Source organism: Narcine bancroftii, chromosome 5 (assembly GCF_036971445.1).
Source record: "Narcine bancroftii isolate sNarBan1 chromosome 5, sNarBan1.hap1, whole genome shotgun sequence".
NCBI lineage: Eukaryota > Metazoa > Chordata > Chondrichthyes > Torpediniformes > Narcinidae > Narcine > Narcine bancroftii.
The window spans coordinates 40,415,147-40,432,949 of record NC_091473.1 but is presented as its reverse complement, the minus strand read 5'-3'; the positions used below and the strand labels follow the sequence as shown (position 1 = coordinate 40,432,949).

The window sequence follows — 17,803 nt, the reverse complement described above, 5'->3', positions numbered from 1 at the left end:
ATTGTGGTGAGACAAACATTTTATTTGTTGCCTTTAAGAGTTGGTGCCACACTTTTTAAGCTGTGAAAATCCATACAATGACACCCACAGTACTGTTAGAAATAGAGCTCTGGGATTTTGATTCAGGGATGGTCATGTTTTGATATGATATTACTCACTTTGGTTTATGATTTACTGTGAAAGATGTTCCTGTTACTTTGTCATTCTAGGGGTTAGGGAAGCATGCTTGGCACGTTGTTTGTTCACAACATATACAGCACTGTAGCATGAATAAAAGCTCTCAAGACTGGAGTGAGAACAAATGCTTTTATTAGCTTATAACTACGGGTAGGGTTTCACTGTAGTCTTCAGAAAGGTTCTAAGTTTAGACGGGAGATCAGGGTTATATGTGAGCAGATGGGGTCAGAGCCAGGAGGCGGAGCCAGCCATCAGTACAACATACTACCCAATTCACTGCATTCATCCCTTCCTGTATAATTTAGGGTCTGTGAATGAAGTCAGAGAACATGGGTTCAGAAAACAAGGTTAAAAAACATACAGCTATTTACAAATTTACTGATGTAAGCGATCTAGGGGTCTGAAGATCCTGGTGGAGTGCCTTAGCACCAGGCAGCCTTGGACTCCTTGGGTCTCCTGGTCCCCTTGTGAGGGAGGAGAGGCAGGCTAGGTCTTTGGCTCAATGGTGGAGGGGGATGCACTTTCCTCCTGAACTGGATCCCCCGAGGCCTTGGCTGGTGAGAATGAGCTCTGTGGCTCGCAGGGGCAATGGACCCTCTGTTCTGGCAGGCGCCAGGTCCCTGAGGGAGGCGGTGTCCCCCCTACCATCCGGGTACACCACATAGGCATACATGGGATTGGTGCAGAGCAGTTTCACCCTTTCCACCAGGGGATCGGTCTTGCTTCTCCTCACTTCTCCTTGCTTCCTGAGAAGGGCTGGACCAGGAGTGGTGAGCTAGGTTGGGTGTGTAGTTCCCAATGCCGACTTCTTTCGAAATTGAATAGAAGTTCGTGAGGAGTAGTGTTGGTCGTGGTACATAGTAGCAATCAGATGGATTGGCGTGACATAGGGAGGACTTCCTGCCAGCGTGAGTCTGTAAGGCCTTTTGACTTCAGGGCCAGTTTGACAGACTTCCAGACTCTGGTGTTCTCCTTTTCAACCTGCCCGCACCCCCAGGGGTTATAGCTAGTAGTCCTGCTGGATGCAATGCTTCTCGCCAGAGATACTGATGTAGCTTGTCACTCATGAAGGATGAGCCCTGGTCACTATGAATATGGAGTCTAGGGCCTTTACAATGACGAAGTGAACATGTCTGGACATGGAATGGCGAATGGGAAGCAGGAGTACTCATCAATGATAGAGAGAAAGAAGGTGTTCCCGTTCGTGGAGGGGAGAGGTCCCTTTAAATCAACACTGAGCTGTTCAAAGGGCCTGGATGACTTGATCAGGTGTGCCTTTGCGGGGTGGTAGAAGTGTGGCTTGCACTCCATGCAGACCTGGCAAGACCTGGTCATTTCCCTCACATCTTCCATGGAGTAGGATAGGTTGTGAACCTTGACAAAATGAGCCATGCAGGTGATCCCTGGATGGCAGAGCTCATTATGCAGAGACCGCAGTTGGCACAGAGGCACAGCTTCCTCTGGATAAGGCATCTGGAGCATCATTAAGAGCTCCTGTCCGATAGGGATGTCATAATTGTAGGTGGAGAGCTCGATCCTTCACCTAGCAATCTTATCATTTTTGATTTTGCCCTTCTTGATGTTATTAAATATGAATGTGACCCAGGTAGTGTCTCCAGTGCCTCATGGCTTCTACAATGGCTTAAGCCTCCTTTTCCACAAGCTCATGGCCTTGTTATGTCTGAGACAAAAATGAAACTGGCCTGCCCACCTGATTAAGGGTAGTGACCAGGGCTACATCCGAAGTGTTGCTTTCTACTTGGAAAGGTACATTCTCGTCCACTGCCTGCATGGAGGCTTTTGCAATGTGATTTCGGAGGTAGTCAAAAGCCATTTGAGCTTCAGCCGAGAGGGGGAAATTAATAGCTTTTAAGAGAGGGTGAATCTTATCAGCGTAATTGAGGGATCCACTGGTCGTAATACGAGAAAAACCTGTCATCTCCTCAAAGCCTTTATGGTCCTGGGAACGGGGAACTCTATCAATGATGCCATTCTCCACCATGTAGCCAAGGATAGTCAGATGTTTAGTCCTGAACACGAACTTGTCAGAGTTATAAGTGAGGTTCAGGGCTTTCGCTGTGTGGAGAAAACTCTGGAGGTTGCCGTCATGGTCTTCCAAGATGTGACCACAGATGGTGACATTATTGAGGTAGGGGAAGGTAGCCTTCAACCCATACTTGTGTACCATTCTGTCCATCTGCCTCTGGAAGATAGAAACCCTGTTAGTGATACTGAAATGGACACTCTGGAATTGTAGAGATGACTGTTAGCCTCAAATGCTGTATATGGACGGTCCTCGGAATGGATTGGCAGTTGGTGATAAGCAGCTTTCAGGTCGATGGTCAAAAAGATCCAATACTGTACAATATAATCTACCATATCCGAAATTCGATGGAGGGGGTATGCGTCCAGGAGTGTGTACCGATTAATTGTTTGGCTATAGACAATTACTAGCCTGGACTTGTTTTCCCATTTTATCACTACCACTTGCACTCTCCACAGGCTGATGCTAGGCTTGATGATACCTTCGTCAGGCAGGTATTGTGTCTCAGACTTTATAAAATCTTAGTCTGCTATACTGTACCTCCTGCTCTTGGCAGCAATAGGTTTGCAGTCTGAGGACAGATTCAGGAATAAAGGAGGGGGGGGGGGGGTCGATATTCAGTATGGAGAGGCTGCATGTGGGTTCTGATTTTAGAGGCCCTCCATTCTGAACCTACGGGGGAGGGGACCAGAATACTCCAAGGTCATCCTTTTAAAGTGACACAGGAAGTCCAGACCCAACAACACTGGAGCACACAATTCAGCAAGTATATACAAGTGCAATTTACAGAATATCCCCCCCTTCAAACCACAGATGTACTATACAATGTTGTTGAACGTGTGTAGAATGCAAATGAGACTTGAGGAATATGCAATAATTGGAAGGATACATCTTTAGGTTGTATTTTTGCATAGTCCGTGAGTCTATGAAGCTTTCAGTAGAGGCTGTGCCGATTAAGCAATTAGTAGAATGTCAGTTTACCTTCACAGTCACTATGGAGTTGCTGAGTTGGTGAGGTCTGTCCTGATCTAGGACCATCGAAGCTCCATACTCCTCACTCGAGTGGCCCCCACCGACCTGGGTTGCCCTGTGTGGGTAAGATGGCATCGATCTCGTGGCACGGCAAGATGGCCGGCCTCCTTCCTCCTCCTCCGACGATGGTGCTGAGTTTGACTTTAAGTCGCGGCAAGATGGCCACTGAGCCTTTTCACACCGTTTCCTCACCACCACCCTCCGTCAGCATGTAGTGCAGCAAGTGGGATCGGGTGGATTCAGGGCAGACGGCTTGGGGCTGGAATTGGATCCAGGAGCGGTGCAGGCCATGGACTTACCCAGGCTTCCCCTCACCCAATGCCCTTTCTTGCCTCAGCTGGAACATCCTGAGTCTTTAGACGGGCAACAAGCTTGGGGATGCTGGCTCTTGCCACAGAAAAAGCACTGTCTAGTACAGGAAGCGGCAGCATTAGGACTGGAGTAGCAGGAGCAGCTGGTCCTTGGAAGGGGTCACCTGGGTGAGCGAGCTCACTGGCTTCAAGGTTGTTGTTCTCAAGCTTGGCCTGTTCCAAAGATTTGGCCAGTTCAACGTTGTCACATTTGTGGCCCGAAATGTGAAGTTAATAACACTAATAACGCAGGTTTTACCAGTTAAACATCTCCATGTCTTTATTCTCCAGTTTTCATTGTTCCTCCATTTCGCGCTCTTCTCTCTCCCTCATACCATGTGACTTCCAGTCAGGTGAATACATCTCATGCATATTCATTATCATGACATCCCTCCTTTTACCAGAAATAATCTTTACACCTTACTGTTGAAATGTAAACACCGTCTCCTTATCAATATCCCTCGGAACCAACAAACAATGTCTAACAAACAAACAAACAAGTTCAAACTCCTTCTACACACAATGTAACATGAACATGTCGTAACTAACTGTAAAACAATAACTCAACTAAACAAAATGTACTTCATACAGCACTCATACACGCACTTTATGATATATGATCAAATCACTGTCCCAATGTTCTTTTATCATTCCAACCGTCACAAACTTTCCCTTTTGTGATAATGCGGGCACAATTAGAAATACGGCACAAAGTTTAGGCGCTTTCCTGTCTTGTTTCGGCCTTCCTGCGATACTATCGTCGCTACTCGGTCGTTCACTCTCAGCGTCGGAAACTCTGCTCGCCACGGCCTTGGGTGCTTCTGGCACTCTGGTCACTTCATCAGGAATGCTGGTAACCGCCTCGGGAACATCATCTGGTCTCTCTGGTTGAGCATCTCGTATTGGACTTTCAACCACCTCGCTCGATGTCTCTCTGGACTGGTACCTTTTTACATCTGACACATTTCTTTTGTACAGGACTCCAGTCGGAGACTTGACTGTTACCATACTGCCACTTCTGGATACGATAGTGTAGGGTTGATGGTAATAAGGTGAGTCTAGCTTACCACCATTCTCATGCCTCACCAGAACATTATCTCCAGGCATGATGTCTGAGTACCTGGCTCCATGTCTCGAATCTGTGTACAGCTTTGCTCTTCCTTTCTTTTCAGCATCGTGGTCCCTCATCTCCTGGTCGTCCCTGATTTCCTTTATTTCGGGCATTTTTGTGCGGATTTTTCTCCCAAAAAATGCTTCTGCAGGACTTTTTCCTGTGGTTGCATGAGGCGTTGCCCGATAGACAGCTACATAAGATAGTAATGCTTCTCGCCAATTTTGTCCTTCTGCGTGAGCAATCCGTAATCGTTTTTCAATGGACTGATTTTGTCTCTCTACTTCCCCGTTGCCTTGCGGCCATTTCGGAGTTACTTTATGATGGTGGATACCTGTGGTCCTCATGTATTCAGCAAATGTCTCTGAAATGAATTGTGGACCATTGTCAGAGTATAGCGTAACAGGCAATCCATATCTTGCGAAGATCTCTGCTAATGCTTGTATTGTTTTTTCAGTGGTAGTGGACCTCATCACAGCGTGCTCATAGTATCTGCTGTAGTAATCTATCACTACCATGATTGATTCACCAGTCGGTAAAGGTCCAAGAAAATCAACGGCTACGTCGATCCACGGTCCTGTCGGGAGTTGCGTACTCCGGATCGGCTCTGGAGGATTATTCCTACTTGTGATTTGACATCCATGGCAAGTTTTGACGAATTTCTCTGCATCTTTATCACAACCTGGCCACCATACCTTACTCCTGAGGTTTTGCTTGGTACCAACAATACCTAGGTGTCCTTCATGAGCTAAGGATACGATCTTCGGTCTCAACCTCTGTGGTATCACCAATCTACAACCTCTCAATACACACTGTCCAATGCAACAAAGTTCGTCTCTAATGGGAAGGTAAGCCTTGTGAGTACACTTGTCCCATTGTCCACTCTGGATACAATCTCTCACTTCCATGAGTTCTGGGCCATGTTCGGACTCTCTCTCGACTTCCTTCGTGGTCACAGCTTTCGGTGTCAACTGAATAGCTACGAAGCGTACAAAGCTCTCTGCTTCTGTCCCCAATTCTGACTTGGATTGTGGGCATCCATCCTTCACCAATCTGGACAGCGGATCAGCAATGTTTGCTTTCCCGGCAATGTGAACTACTTTATATTTGTAGGGTTGGAGTCGGAGTACCCATCGCTCTATTCTGGCACACAGTTTGGATCTAGCGGCATAGATCACCTCTATTGGCTTATGATCTGTGATGAGTTCAAATTCAATGCCATACAAATATGCATGGAACCTCTCACCGGCCCATACAAGTCTGAGTGCTTCTTTCTCTGTCTGAGAATATCTTCTTTCCACATCTGACAACGATCTGCTGGCGTAGGCAATGATTCTTGGTCCTACATCATGCATCTGGACCAACACGGCTCCTAAGCCAACGGGACTAGCATCCGCTATGACTTTGGTTGTTGCAGCCGGATCATAATATCCAAGAGTATCAGCATCTGTCAGACTTTGCTTTAACGTTGTGAACGCTTTCTTCTGCTCCGATCCAAAATGAAATGATACACCTTTCCTGGTTAGTTTCCTTAGTGGTTCTGCCACTGTAGCAAAGTTAGGGATGAACTTTGCGCAATAATTGACCAATCCCAGGAAACTCCTCACCTCCGTTGCGTTCTGGGGTGCACGTGCATCTGCAATAGCCTTCACCTTGGCCTCTGCTGGGTTTAGTCCTTCCCGTGTAAGTCTGTGTCCCATGAAGTCCATTTCTGACACATCGAACTGGCACTTGTTTCCATTCACAGTAAGGCCTGCCTCCTGTAGTCTAGATAGTACACACCTCAACCGTCTGTCATGCTCTTCCTTTGTAGATGCATGGACTATGATGTCGTCAGAAATGTTGGCAACTCCAGGAATGCCTTGAATCACTCGATGGATTTCATTCTGGTAGATCTCAGAGGCTGCATTAATGCCGAACGATAGTCTCTTGTATCGGTACAATCCACAGTGAGTCACAAATGTTGTTACGTCTCGGGATTCTGGGTCCAGCTCTAATTGATGATAGCCCCATTTTAAATCAATTTTTGAGAATACCTTACTGGTAGTTAACTCCTGAAGTATTTCCTCCACTGTTGGTATAGGGTGTCATTCTTGAATTATAGCTTCATTGGCCATCCTCATATCAACACACAGTCTTATGTCACCATTTGGTTTGGGCACAATCACTACTGGGCTGACCCATTGTGTCGAATGTTCCACAGGTTCAATAATATCTTGCTCGATCAACTCTTTAATTTTGGCTTCGACTTTCCCACGAAGTCCAAACGGAGTTCTGCGCACCGGTTGCGCCTTGGGTTTGACCGTTTTGTCTACCGCTAGCTTTAGTTGTCGACCTTTCAGCTTTCCTACTCCTTGGAAGACTGCGTGGAATTCTTGCTTCATATCCTCTTATGACTGAACTGAATTGACACGAGCTCCAATATGAAGTATTGCCAGGTCTTGCGCTGTGCGTCTACTCAGCAATGGTTATCCCCTCTCGTCTATGACAACAAACTCTGCTTCAGTGTACTTATCACCAGCTTCAACAGTTGCAGTAAAACATCCAATGGTCTGCAATGGCTTGGTTGCTGTGTATGGATACAGTTTCTTGGAGCACTTCTCTGAGGTACAGATGATCTTTTTCCTTTTCAATTTCTCCCATAATGTTGATCAATTACATTACTGTCACTGCCTGAGTCTACAATGACCTGAACTGTCACACCACCAATGATCACTGGGACCTTCTCATGATATACATCATTCAATGTAAATTGATAATATCTCTGTCCATCCTTGTTATCATCATCATCGTCACTTTCTGGGTCACCGTCTATATGGCAAATAGTGTCTTTCTTTCCAGGATACTTTCCTTTCCCCCAAGCTTTGCCTTTGGAAGCTGTGCTCTTCCCCTTCTGGTCTGCATTGGACTTGCTTTTGCACTTCTTTGCAAAGTGGTCCTTACCTCCGCACTTTCTGCAAACTTTGCCTTTTGCTGGGCAGCATGGGTCTTTTCCAAAATGACCTCTGTTTCCACATCGATAACACTCCACGTCATGTGTCGACGTATATCTTGGCTGGTTATGGCTTTGCGAGAGCCTCTTAACTTGCTGGCTTGAGTTGTCCTTCAGGGTCATGGTATGAAATTGCCCCTCAACAGCCTCTAATGCAGCAGCAATGGCTAAAGGATCGGTGAGCTTCAACTCACTCCCTTTTTCCAGTAGACGTCTCCTGAGCTTGTCTGATCTGCAGTGCTGCTCGACTTGATCCAAAAATTGGTTGTCCAAATCAGCTGCCATGTAATTGCATCCAACAGCCAGCTGGCGCAATCTCGTCACGTACTGAGTAATTGTTTGTCCATCTTCTTGTTTCGTTCTCCGAAACAAATGGCGTTGAAATGTAGCATTCGGTGTCACTACATAGTGTGCATTCAATGCATCGACCGCTTTCTGGTATTCATCCTTCCTTCCTGTATTCAAAAGTGTCTTAAAAGTTTCCCGAACTGCGGGTCCTGCGGTGAAAAGAAGTAACGCCCTCCTCTGCGCTTTTTGTTCCACCGTACCGCTATCGAGAAATAGGCCACGACTGTCAGCGTAGGCTTCAAATTCTTCCAGCCATGCCTTCCACTTCACATTTACAGTGCCTGCATCACCCGTCGGGTCAAAATGAGGAACACCTCGAAGTGTTAGAAAGTCAGCTTCTGCGCCTGCCATGAGGAAACTTTTTTCAGCCCAAAGCCACTGAATCAAAGATCAAAATTCCTATCACATTGAAGTTCCAAAATGTTGTTGTTTTAATCCTCGTCGCCAATGTCACATTTGTGGCCTGAAATGTGAAGTTAATAACACTAATAACGCAGGTTTTACCAGTTAAACATCTCCGTGTCTTTATTCTCCAGTTTTCATTGTTCCTCCATTTCGCGCTCTTCTCTCTCCCTCATACCATGTGACTTCCGGTCAGGTGAATACATCTCATGCATATTCATTATCATGACAAACGTGGCTAGCCAGGTCCTTCTTACCTAACTTGAGCAGTCGCTGCTTCATGTATCTCAAGCGGACCCCCGCGACTAGAGTGTCCCGGATCTGTTCTTCCTCATGAATGCAGCCCATATCCACTTTGTACCTGCACTTCATGGCAAGCGTTCACAGATCCAGCAGGTAGTAATCGATGGTGTCTCCTGTCTTTTGGTGACATAGAGTGAGTTGGTGCCCCATTAAGACCTCGTTTTGCGACTTTAGGTATCTAGCCTTCAACACCTCGATGGCAAAGTCATATGTAGTGCTGTCCCTGATGACTGCATACCCTTTTGTTCCTACCCTTGAAATGAATGCGGATTTCCTGAGTTCATCAGAGTGGAAAACATCTCTGGTCACATTCAGTTAGGCCTGGAAGCAGTCTAGCCAGTATGTGAACTCCTCAGCCGCATCGGGTGACAGAGGGTCTATCAGAGGGTCTTGAGTTGCACTTTCATCATTAGGAAATAAGCTAATAAAATTGTAGCACAAATAAAAGCACTCACGACTCAAGGGAGAACAAACTGTGACAGATTATGTTGTGTTTGTATTGTATATAGATATGTTTTGGGGGATAAAGTGGGGCAGGTTTTTTAGTGCAGGTCACATACAAATACTTCAAAACAGATCTCATTTAAAATACTGGAGCTCTGCAGGGCGGCTTCTGGGGACCTTTGCAGAAACTTTGAGGAGTGCCCAAGAGAGTTCACTAATGGATTGTTGTTTTGAAAAGCAACAGATGAAAGAGATCGTAGGAGTAGTTCGGAGCCGCAGGCTGTCTAGATTGCAGTTTGCTGTTCTAAGAGGGTCATGTGGTTTTTTGCAAATGGAGAGAAAGAAAAACAGGCTTTTTTTGTGTGTGTGTGTGAGAGAGAGAGAGAGAAAGAGAGAGAGAGAGAGAGAGAGAGAAAGATCAGTTCTGCAGTGCTACAGTCAGCAGCAGCAGCAGCTGGGACTGGAACAGGACAAGCTGGCAAGCTTGTGGAAAAACCCCATTTGGAAGACAGGTTGTGAGTACTTAGTTCAGCTTGGTCAAAGCCCTTGTGGTTCATGCAAGAGGAGAGGACTGGCTGCTTAATGTTTCACTTGAAATAAAAGGAACAAAAGGAACTCTGTGGTGACCTGAAAGAAAGAGATTATCATCTGGAAAACCCTGATGGGGCAAGTTTCTTTGGCAAGCCACTGATGTGGCAGATTAAAAGGAATCAAGTTTGTGTTCAGGAACAACAAATCTCTCTCTGAAAACCAATAAGAACCTTCCTGAGCGGTAACCATTTACCTTTCAAGCACCAAAGCCTGGTGAATTTCATAAATGTTAAATTCTGTGCACAGTTTAAGAATTGCTTGCAACCAATAAACTTGGTGGAATGAGAAATGAGATTGGACTGTGAATCAAAGAACTTTTCTGAACTTACACACACATTACATACACGTGAGCTTAGAATGAGAAGGGGGTTAAGTGAGGTAAGTTAATAAGTAATAAGTTAATGTTTGGTCCTTTTTCATGTTTAAAGAAATAAAAGCAATTTTTGTTTAATTAACCATTTGTCGGTGAAAATCTATTGCTGCTGGATTTTGGGATCCTCTGGGCTCATAACAAAACACTTTTATTAGCTTATAACCATGGGTAGGGTTTCACAGTAGTCTTCAGGATTTAGGCAGGAAACCAGGGTTATATGTGAGCAGATGGGGGTGGAGCCAGAAGTTGGGCCAGCCATCAGCACAACATACTACCGGTGAATCCCAGTTCACTGCAAGCATGCTATACAAACTTGTATATTCATTAATAGAAGATGCCTCAAGACACTGACTCAAATCCCATTCTGTTAAATTTAATTTCTTTTGGTTAAGCTAAGTTATTCTTCTTTCCCCTCTTCTATCTGGCATAGAGTAGCACTAACAAAGATCTGGTATACAAGAAAATAGGAGAGATTAATAGATGGAAATGTGATATTACAAAATACCTTCAAGATAGAAATCAGGCCAAGAAACAATAGGAAGAAACACTTGGTAGCTTGTGATTGAAAAATAACCTTATTTTTGCAACATATTGATGCATAGTACAATCAAACTAATGTCTAAATTAACTGAAAAAGGCCATAAATCCTCATAACAGCACCAAAGAATAGAATTCTGACCTTTACAGATTTCTGCACAGGATCAAGGTCGAGCAAAGTGATTCTAGATTCACACTTTGATTCTTGCTTTGATGTCAATATGGGAGCAGTTGTCTTCTTGCGTGTTTTTATGGCTTTCCTATAAGATACATAGAAAAGTATCAAATGTCAACACTGTGCACTAGAAACAATCACAGTGCAAGATAGTTATTGATGAAAATGACTCATTGTCCTGAATAGGTTTATCCATGCAGAAAGAACTGAAATATTCTCGTTTGTATCCAATTGATTATTAAATGCTTCCAGGTTTTTCATGTCCACCATCCTAAAGTTTATTGATGATTATGCTTATGAATCATTTTAACAAAGAGAATTTCCGAAAATAGGGTCACTCCTTCTCAAATATTCTTTTATTTAAATAATCCAGACCAATCTTTTTCATTTCCTTTCCTTGGCTCTTCTGACTATTGTACTTAGTTCTAATTTTCCTTCAAAACTCAGGTTGACCCTAGAGATCAGTTTTCCTCCAGTACACAAATATATTTTGATAACCAGAAATTGATACTGTACCAGATGATCATTATTTCCAGACTGATATCTTACTGTTTGGTGACTTCATTATTTGATTGATTTTGGTTATTGGTGCTGCACACTGGTTTAACATCAAGTAAACTAACACTAGGTGCCCTCCATAATGTTTAGAACAGACAGTTTTTTTCCTTCATTTGCCACTGTGCTCCACAGATTTAAATTTATAATCAAAAAATTCACGTGATTAAAGTGCACATTCCAGATTTAATACAAGGTTATTTGTAAACATTTTGGTTTGACGATGCAGAAATGACAGATCTTTTTATCCATTGTCTGTAGCGGCCCGTGCAAGGAGACACGGACAGGCCCACAAAATGGCCGATGAACGTGGTGACCGATCAGACCTGGGGGGTGACCTCCCGCATGGCAGGAAGACAGTGAACTGTGGCGGGAGTGCCGGCCAACCCCAGGCTGGTGCTCCGATGACATGGTGCCATGACATCAGTTCCTGGGGCCCATATAAACACGACAGCCAGTACAATAAACCAGCCTTGACTTCAAGGCTTTGGTGTACGCGTTGATCTTCTCCATGCCCACGTAGCGTAAACGTTACATTGGTGACCCTAATAGGTCCAACTGGCAGTTGGACCCGAAGATGATGAACCAGGCGGAGCCAGCGACCATCCTCGCAGTCTCACTCAGGCTCCCAACTTTTTTGGGTGTGGCAGCCACACGTGTGGTTTGAGCAGGCCGAGGCTCAGTTCCAGCTTAGACACATTGTCACCGATGACACCCACTACTTTTACGTCATGAGCGCACTTCATCAAGTCACACCAGCAAGGATCATAGACTTCCTATGGCAGCCTCCGGAGCAAGGAAAATATGTGGCTCCAAAGAGCTGTTAACCTACACTTTCAGGCTCTTCCAGTGTGAGTGTGCCCCCCAATTGCTGCATATGGACGGATTGGTGGGGGGGCAGGGCCCCATCACTCCAATGAGCAAGATGCTCACTTTGACTGAGGGCCACAAGCCTTGCCTGCTCTTCGAGCAGATCTTTCTGGAGCAGCTGCCCGAGGATATCTGACTCTTGTTCACGGATGAGGTACTTAAGCGACCCCCCCAGAGGGTTGCAGCCTGGGTGGACATGCTGACATGCTCTGGAGAGAGAAGCAGAATACACGCCCCATCATAGACCATATCAGCAAGCCATGAACAGCTGACTGTGAGACCAAGACCAGCGGAGGGGCAAGTTAATACCCTAGGGCAATTCTGCTACTATCATCAGCAATGGGGGTTCGGAAGTCCAACAATGTTGCCCACCTACCCTGTGGGTTTCCAGGAAATGTCCTATCCAACCCTCATTGATGGCTGTGGCAATTGGCCCTTGTGATAGCCTCCTCTATGGTTGGGACTCGTTGTCAGGCAGGCATTTCCTGGTCGTCACTGCACTGAGATAAGCATCCTACCCTCTTCAGGCTTTGACACCCTCAATGGCAAGCAGGGCCCAATACTTAGGGCAGTTAACAGTTCATCCATCCAGACTTTTGGTACCCACACCATCCCCCTTTTGTTCAGCTATAGCCGGTTTACATAGACTTTTACCCTCTCGGCAGTGGTTCAACTATATCTGGGGGGCCAACTTCCTTCGTGCTCACTGTCTGCTTGTAGATCTCAAGGGACGGTGCTTGGTGCACACCAGAACTTTTCAAACTTTACCTCTGGGGGAAACCAAACTACCTGCCCCCCACCCCTTGACTCTATAATGCTTTCAGATAACGAGTTCGCCCGCATCCTGGCGGAGTTTCCCTCAATAGTGGCACCAAAGTTCTCCGGGGCCAAGCCAAAGCACAGGGTAAGGCACCACATTCTGACCAAGGGTCCCCTGGTCCACATCAGGGCATGCCGGCTCCATTATGAAAAGCTCAGCCTAGTGAAGGAGGAGTTAAAAAAAATGGAGGAGCTAGGGATTGAAGAGCTTCACAGTTCCTGGGCCTCTCCTTCCACATGATGCCATGTGGTGACTACCACCGGCTCAACGAGGCCACCACACCCAACAGATACCCAGTGCCCCACATCCAAGACTTTGCCACCAACCTGCACGGGGCACGGGTGTTTTCCAAGGAGGACCTCATCCAAAATTCACCCCTAGGATGTCCCCAAGACTGCAATTATAACCCTCTTTAGCCTGTTCAAATTCCTGCACATGCCCTTTGGTCTGAAAAATGTGGCACAAAATTTCCAGCGGCAGATAACCTTCCATTTGCGTTCATCTATTTGGACGATATACTCAACACTAGTTGCACGTCGCCCACCTGAGACAACTGTGCACTCAGATGAGTGAATTCAATTTGACAATTAACCCAGTGAAGTGCCAATTTGGCCTGGACATTATTGATTTCCTGGGGCACAGAATAAACAAACACCCCTCTCTGAAAAGGTTAACACAGTCCAGCACTTCACCAAGCCACGTACGGTAAAGGGGTTACAGGAATTCGCTGGCATGATAAACATTTACCAAAGATTCATACCGGCAGCGGTCCGCATCATGTGCTCCCTCTTTGTTCTAATGGCGGGCAAGGCAAAGGACATTACTTGGGATGATGGGTCTTTGAGGGCGTTTGAGAATGCCAGACAGGGTGGCCAACACCACCCTCCTGGTACACCCCAGACCAGAGGCACCTACTGCTCTGACAGTCGATGCCTCCAGCACAGTGGTAGGAGGTATACTGGAACAGTTCATTGAAGGCCAGTGGCAACCCCTGGTATTTTTCAGCAGACACCTCTGCATCCCAGAGCTCAAATACAGCGCTTTCAACCGAGAACTGTTGGTGCTGAACCTGGTAGTAAGACATTTCCGTTACTTTTTGGAAGGTCGGCAATTTAAGGTCTTTTCCAATCACAAGTCATTGACCTTCGCCTTCCATTAGGTATCGGACCAGTGGTTGGCCTGACAGCAGAGACACTTGTCCTACGTGTCCGAATTTACCACTGACATATAGCACATTGTGGGGAAAAACAAAGTGGTAGCCAACGCTGTCATGCCCTGCATCAAGTCAGTCCATGCCCTGTACCAGGGGTTGACTACACGGCCCTTGCCAAATGCAGCAGCAGGACCATGAGATCCCTAGTCTCAGGATGGAAGATGTCCCTGTTGGCTCAGGTAACCTGACACTAGTGTGCGACGTCTCCACCGGCAGCCCTTATCCCATTGTCTCGGCCACATGGAGGTGCCAGGTTTTCGACGCCATGCACAACCTGGTGTACCTGGCAATACGAGACACAGTCAAGATGATGGCAAGCAGGTTTGTCTAGCACCGCCTTTGTAAGCAGATCAGCCAGTTGGCAAAGACCAGCACAAGCTGCCAGTCCTCAAAAGTGCAGACTTTTGAACCAGCACGGGGCAGGTTTAGCCACGTACATATTGATGTAGTGGGGCTGCTACATCTCCTGACCATGGTTGATTGCTTCACGAGGTGGCTGGCTGATACCACCACAGAAACCTGCCCCAGGGCACTCATCGAGACATGGGTGTCAAGATTCAGGGTCCCAGAGCACCTAACCCCAGACAGAGGGACACAATGTACTTCTGGGCTCTGGGCAGCGCTGGCCAACTTCCTGGGGACACAGCTTCACCACACCACAGCATACCACCCTCAGGCCAATGGGTTGATGGAGCGGTTCCACAGGCACCTGAAGACAGCCTTGATGGCCCAGATGAAGGGTCCCAACTGGGTGGACGAACTACCTTGGGACCTGCTAGGAATTTGCATCGCGCCGAAGGAAGACTTCAACACCTCGGCAGTGGAGATGGTCTACAGTGCACCCTTAATCATTCCAGGGAAGTTCCTGGCTCCCGACAAATGCCCAGAAGACCCTGCGGCCACCTTGAGAATTTGTGGAGAAAACTGGGTTCCCTGGTCCCACAACAACCCCCACCATATGGCCACCTCAAACACAACATCTCCCTGGACTTAAAGAATTGCCAATATGTGTTCGTGCAAAGAGGCGCACACCAGCTGCCCTTGCAACGACCCCATGAAGGGCCCTACAGGGACATCAGCGACAACAGCTCCACTTTCGTCCTCAACATCGGCAGTAAGGAGGAGTCCTTTACCATCGACCGCCTGAAGCCGTATATCTGGACTGTAACCCAGCCGGTCACCAGACTGCCCAAGTCAATGGACAACTGTCTGGTTGGTGGTTCTGGGGGTCATTTTGCAGCCTGCGCATGGACCGGCCCACAAAATGGGCAACATAGACACCAGCTGTCATCCCAGGTGACCTCCCGCATGGCGGGAAGATGGTAAACTGTGGCGGGAATGCTGGTTAAGCCCAGGTCGACACTCTGATGACACAGTGCCCTAATGTCAGCGCCTGGACCCATAGAAACGTGACCACCAGTGCAATAAACTAGTCTCAACTTCAAGGCTTTGATGTACATGTCGTTCTTCTCCATGACTTTGTAGCGTGACATTACAAGTCCTCGTTTCAGGGCACCATGATATATCTATAGTAGAGGTCACATTTAGTTATATAGTTGCATATTCCTTGCATGCAATTACTGCTTGAAGTATGTCAGAATTAGAATTTAATCTCATGAACAAGTCATAAAATTCAGTGTTTTGTGGCAGCTTCAGAGTGCAATCGTTCACATTATAACCATCTTACAACATACAATAAAAAAAGTAAAAATAATAGGGCACAAAAAGTAAGGCAGTGTCTTTGGTTCATTGATTTATTCAAGAATCTGATGGTAGTGGGGAAAGAAGCTGTCCTTGTGCCATTGCGTGCTCGTCTTTAGGCTCCTGTATGTTTTTTCCGATGGTAGCAGAGTGAAGAGGACATGGCCTGGGTGGTGGGGGGTCTATGAGGATAGAAGCTGCTTTTTGAAGACACTGCCTTATGTAGATGTCCTCGATGGAGTGAAGTCTGGTGCCTGTGATGTCACAGGCCGAGTTAACTACCCTCTGGAGTTTATTCTTGTCCTGAGAGTTGGTGCCTCCATACCAGGCAGTGATGCAGCCAGCCAGAATGCTCTCCACAGTACACCTGTAGAAATTTACGAGTCTTCTGTGACATACTGAACTTCCTCAAATACCTCACAATGTATAGCCGCTGGCGAGCCTTCTTTGTGATTGCATCAACGTGGAGGCTCCAGGATAGATCGTCAGAGATGTTGACATCCAGGAATTTGAAGTTCTTGACCATCTCCACTATTGAGCCCTCAGTGAGGACTAAGTTGTGTTCCCCTGACTTCCTGCTACAATTCACAGTCATCTCTTGGTTTTGCTGACATTGAGCACAAGATTGCTATGGTTGATGTTGTTACACCATTCAACGAGCTGATCTATCTCCCTCTTGTATACTTCCTCATTACCATTGGTGATTCTGCCGACAAGTGTGGCGTCATCGGCAAACTTGTAGATAGGGCATTGGAATTGTGTCTGGCCACACAGTCATGGATGAATAATGGGTAGAGAAGTGGGCTAAGCACATATCCTTTGGGTGTGCCTGTGGGGAGGAGACATTGTTTCCAATTCGTACTGACTGTGGTCTTCCAATTAGGAACTCAAGGATCAAGTTGCAGAGTGGGGTACAGAGCCCTAGAGTTTGTAGCTTCTTGACCAGCACTGAGGGAATAATGGTACTGAAGGCCGAGCTGTAGTCGATGAAGAGCAGTGGTATATATGAATTGCTGTTTTCGAGGAGATCCAGGGCTGAGTGGAGAGCCAGCGATACTGCATCTGCTGTGGAGCGATTGTAACGATAGGCGAATTGCAGTGGATCCAGATCTTTACTTCGGTATGTGTTAATTCTGGCCATGGCCAGCCTTTCAAAGCATTTCATCACACTAGAAGTTAGGGCAGTAGTCATTGAGGCAGCTCACACTCTTCTTCTTGGGGACCAGGAAGACTGATGGCCTTTTGAAGCTGGTGGGAGCCTCTGCTGCAATGAGAGGTTGAAATGTCTGTGAACACTTTGGCTAGATGGTTGGTGCAGATTTTCAGGTACCCCATCAGGGCTTACCACCTTGTAAGGGTTCACCCTCTTAAATGATGTTCTACCTTCACCCTCAGGGACAGCTATCACAGGGTCCTCTAGCCTTTTCAGGGATTCTAGTAGGCCCTGTTTTGTTCTTCTTTTCAAAGCAGACATAGATGTTCAGTTCATTGGGTAGTGAAGCATCACAGCCATTTATATTATTCACCCTCACTTTGTAGGCTGTAATTGCCTGCACTCCCTGCCATAGCTGGCATAAATCTGTCTCTAGCTTCCTCCGGAATTGCCACTTTGCTTCAGAGATGGTTTTTTGCAGTTCATGCCTGGACTTCTGGTAAAGATCCTGATCCCCGGCCTTAAAAGCCCTTGTTCTCAGCCTCAGCCGGTTGTGAATTCTCGGATTCATCCAGGGCTTCTAGTTGGGGAACACTCGGTATTTGTGTGTGG

At 46.5% G+C, this 17,803-nt stretch overlaps 1 protein-coding gene across 5 annotated transcripts in view; it reads right to left on the bottom strand.

Moving 5' to 3' along the window:
* Positions 1-17,803, bottom strand: part of nek4 (NIMA-related kinase 4) — an 89,900-nt gene that overhangs the window by 38,729 nt on the left and 33,368 nt on the right. For all 5 annotated transcript variants that reach the window (XM_069937192.1, XM_069937193.1, XM_069937190.1 and 2 more), the window contains one exon: positions 10,847-10,964. In XM_069937192.1, the coding sequence (XP_069793293.1) occupies positions 10,847-10,964 (118 nt within the window). The remainder of the gene's footprint in view (positions 1-10,846; positions 10,965-17,803) is intronic.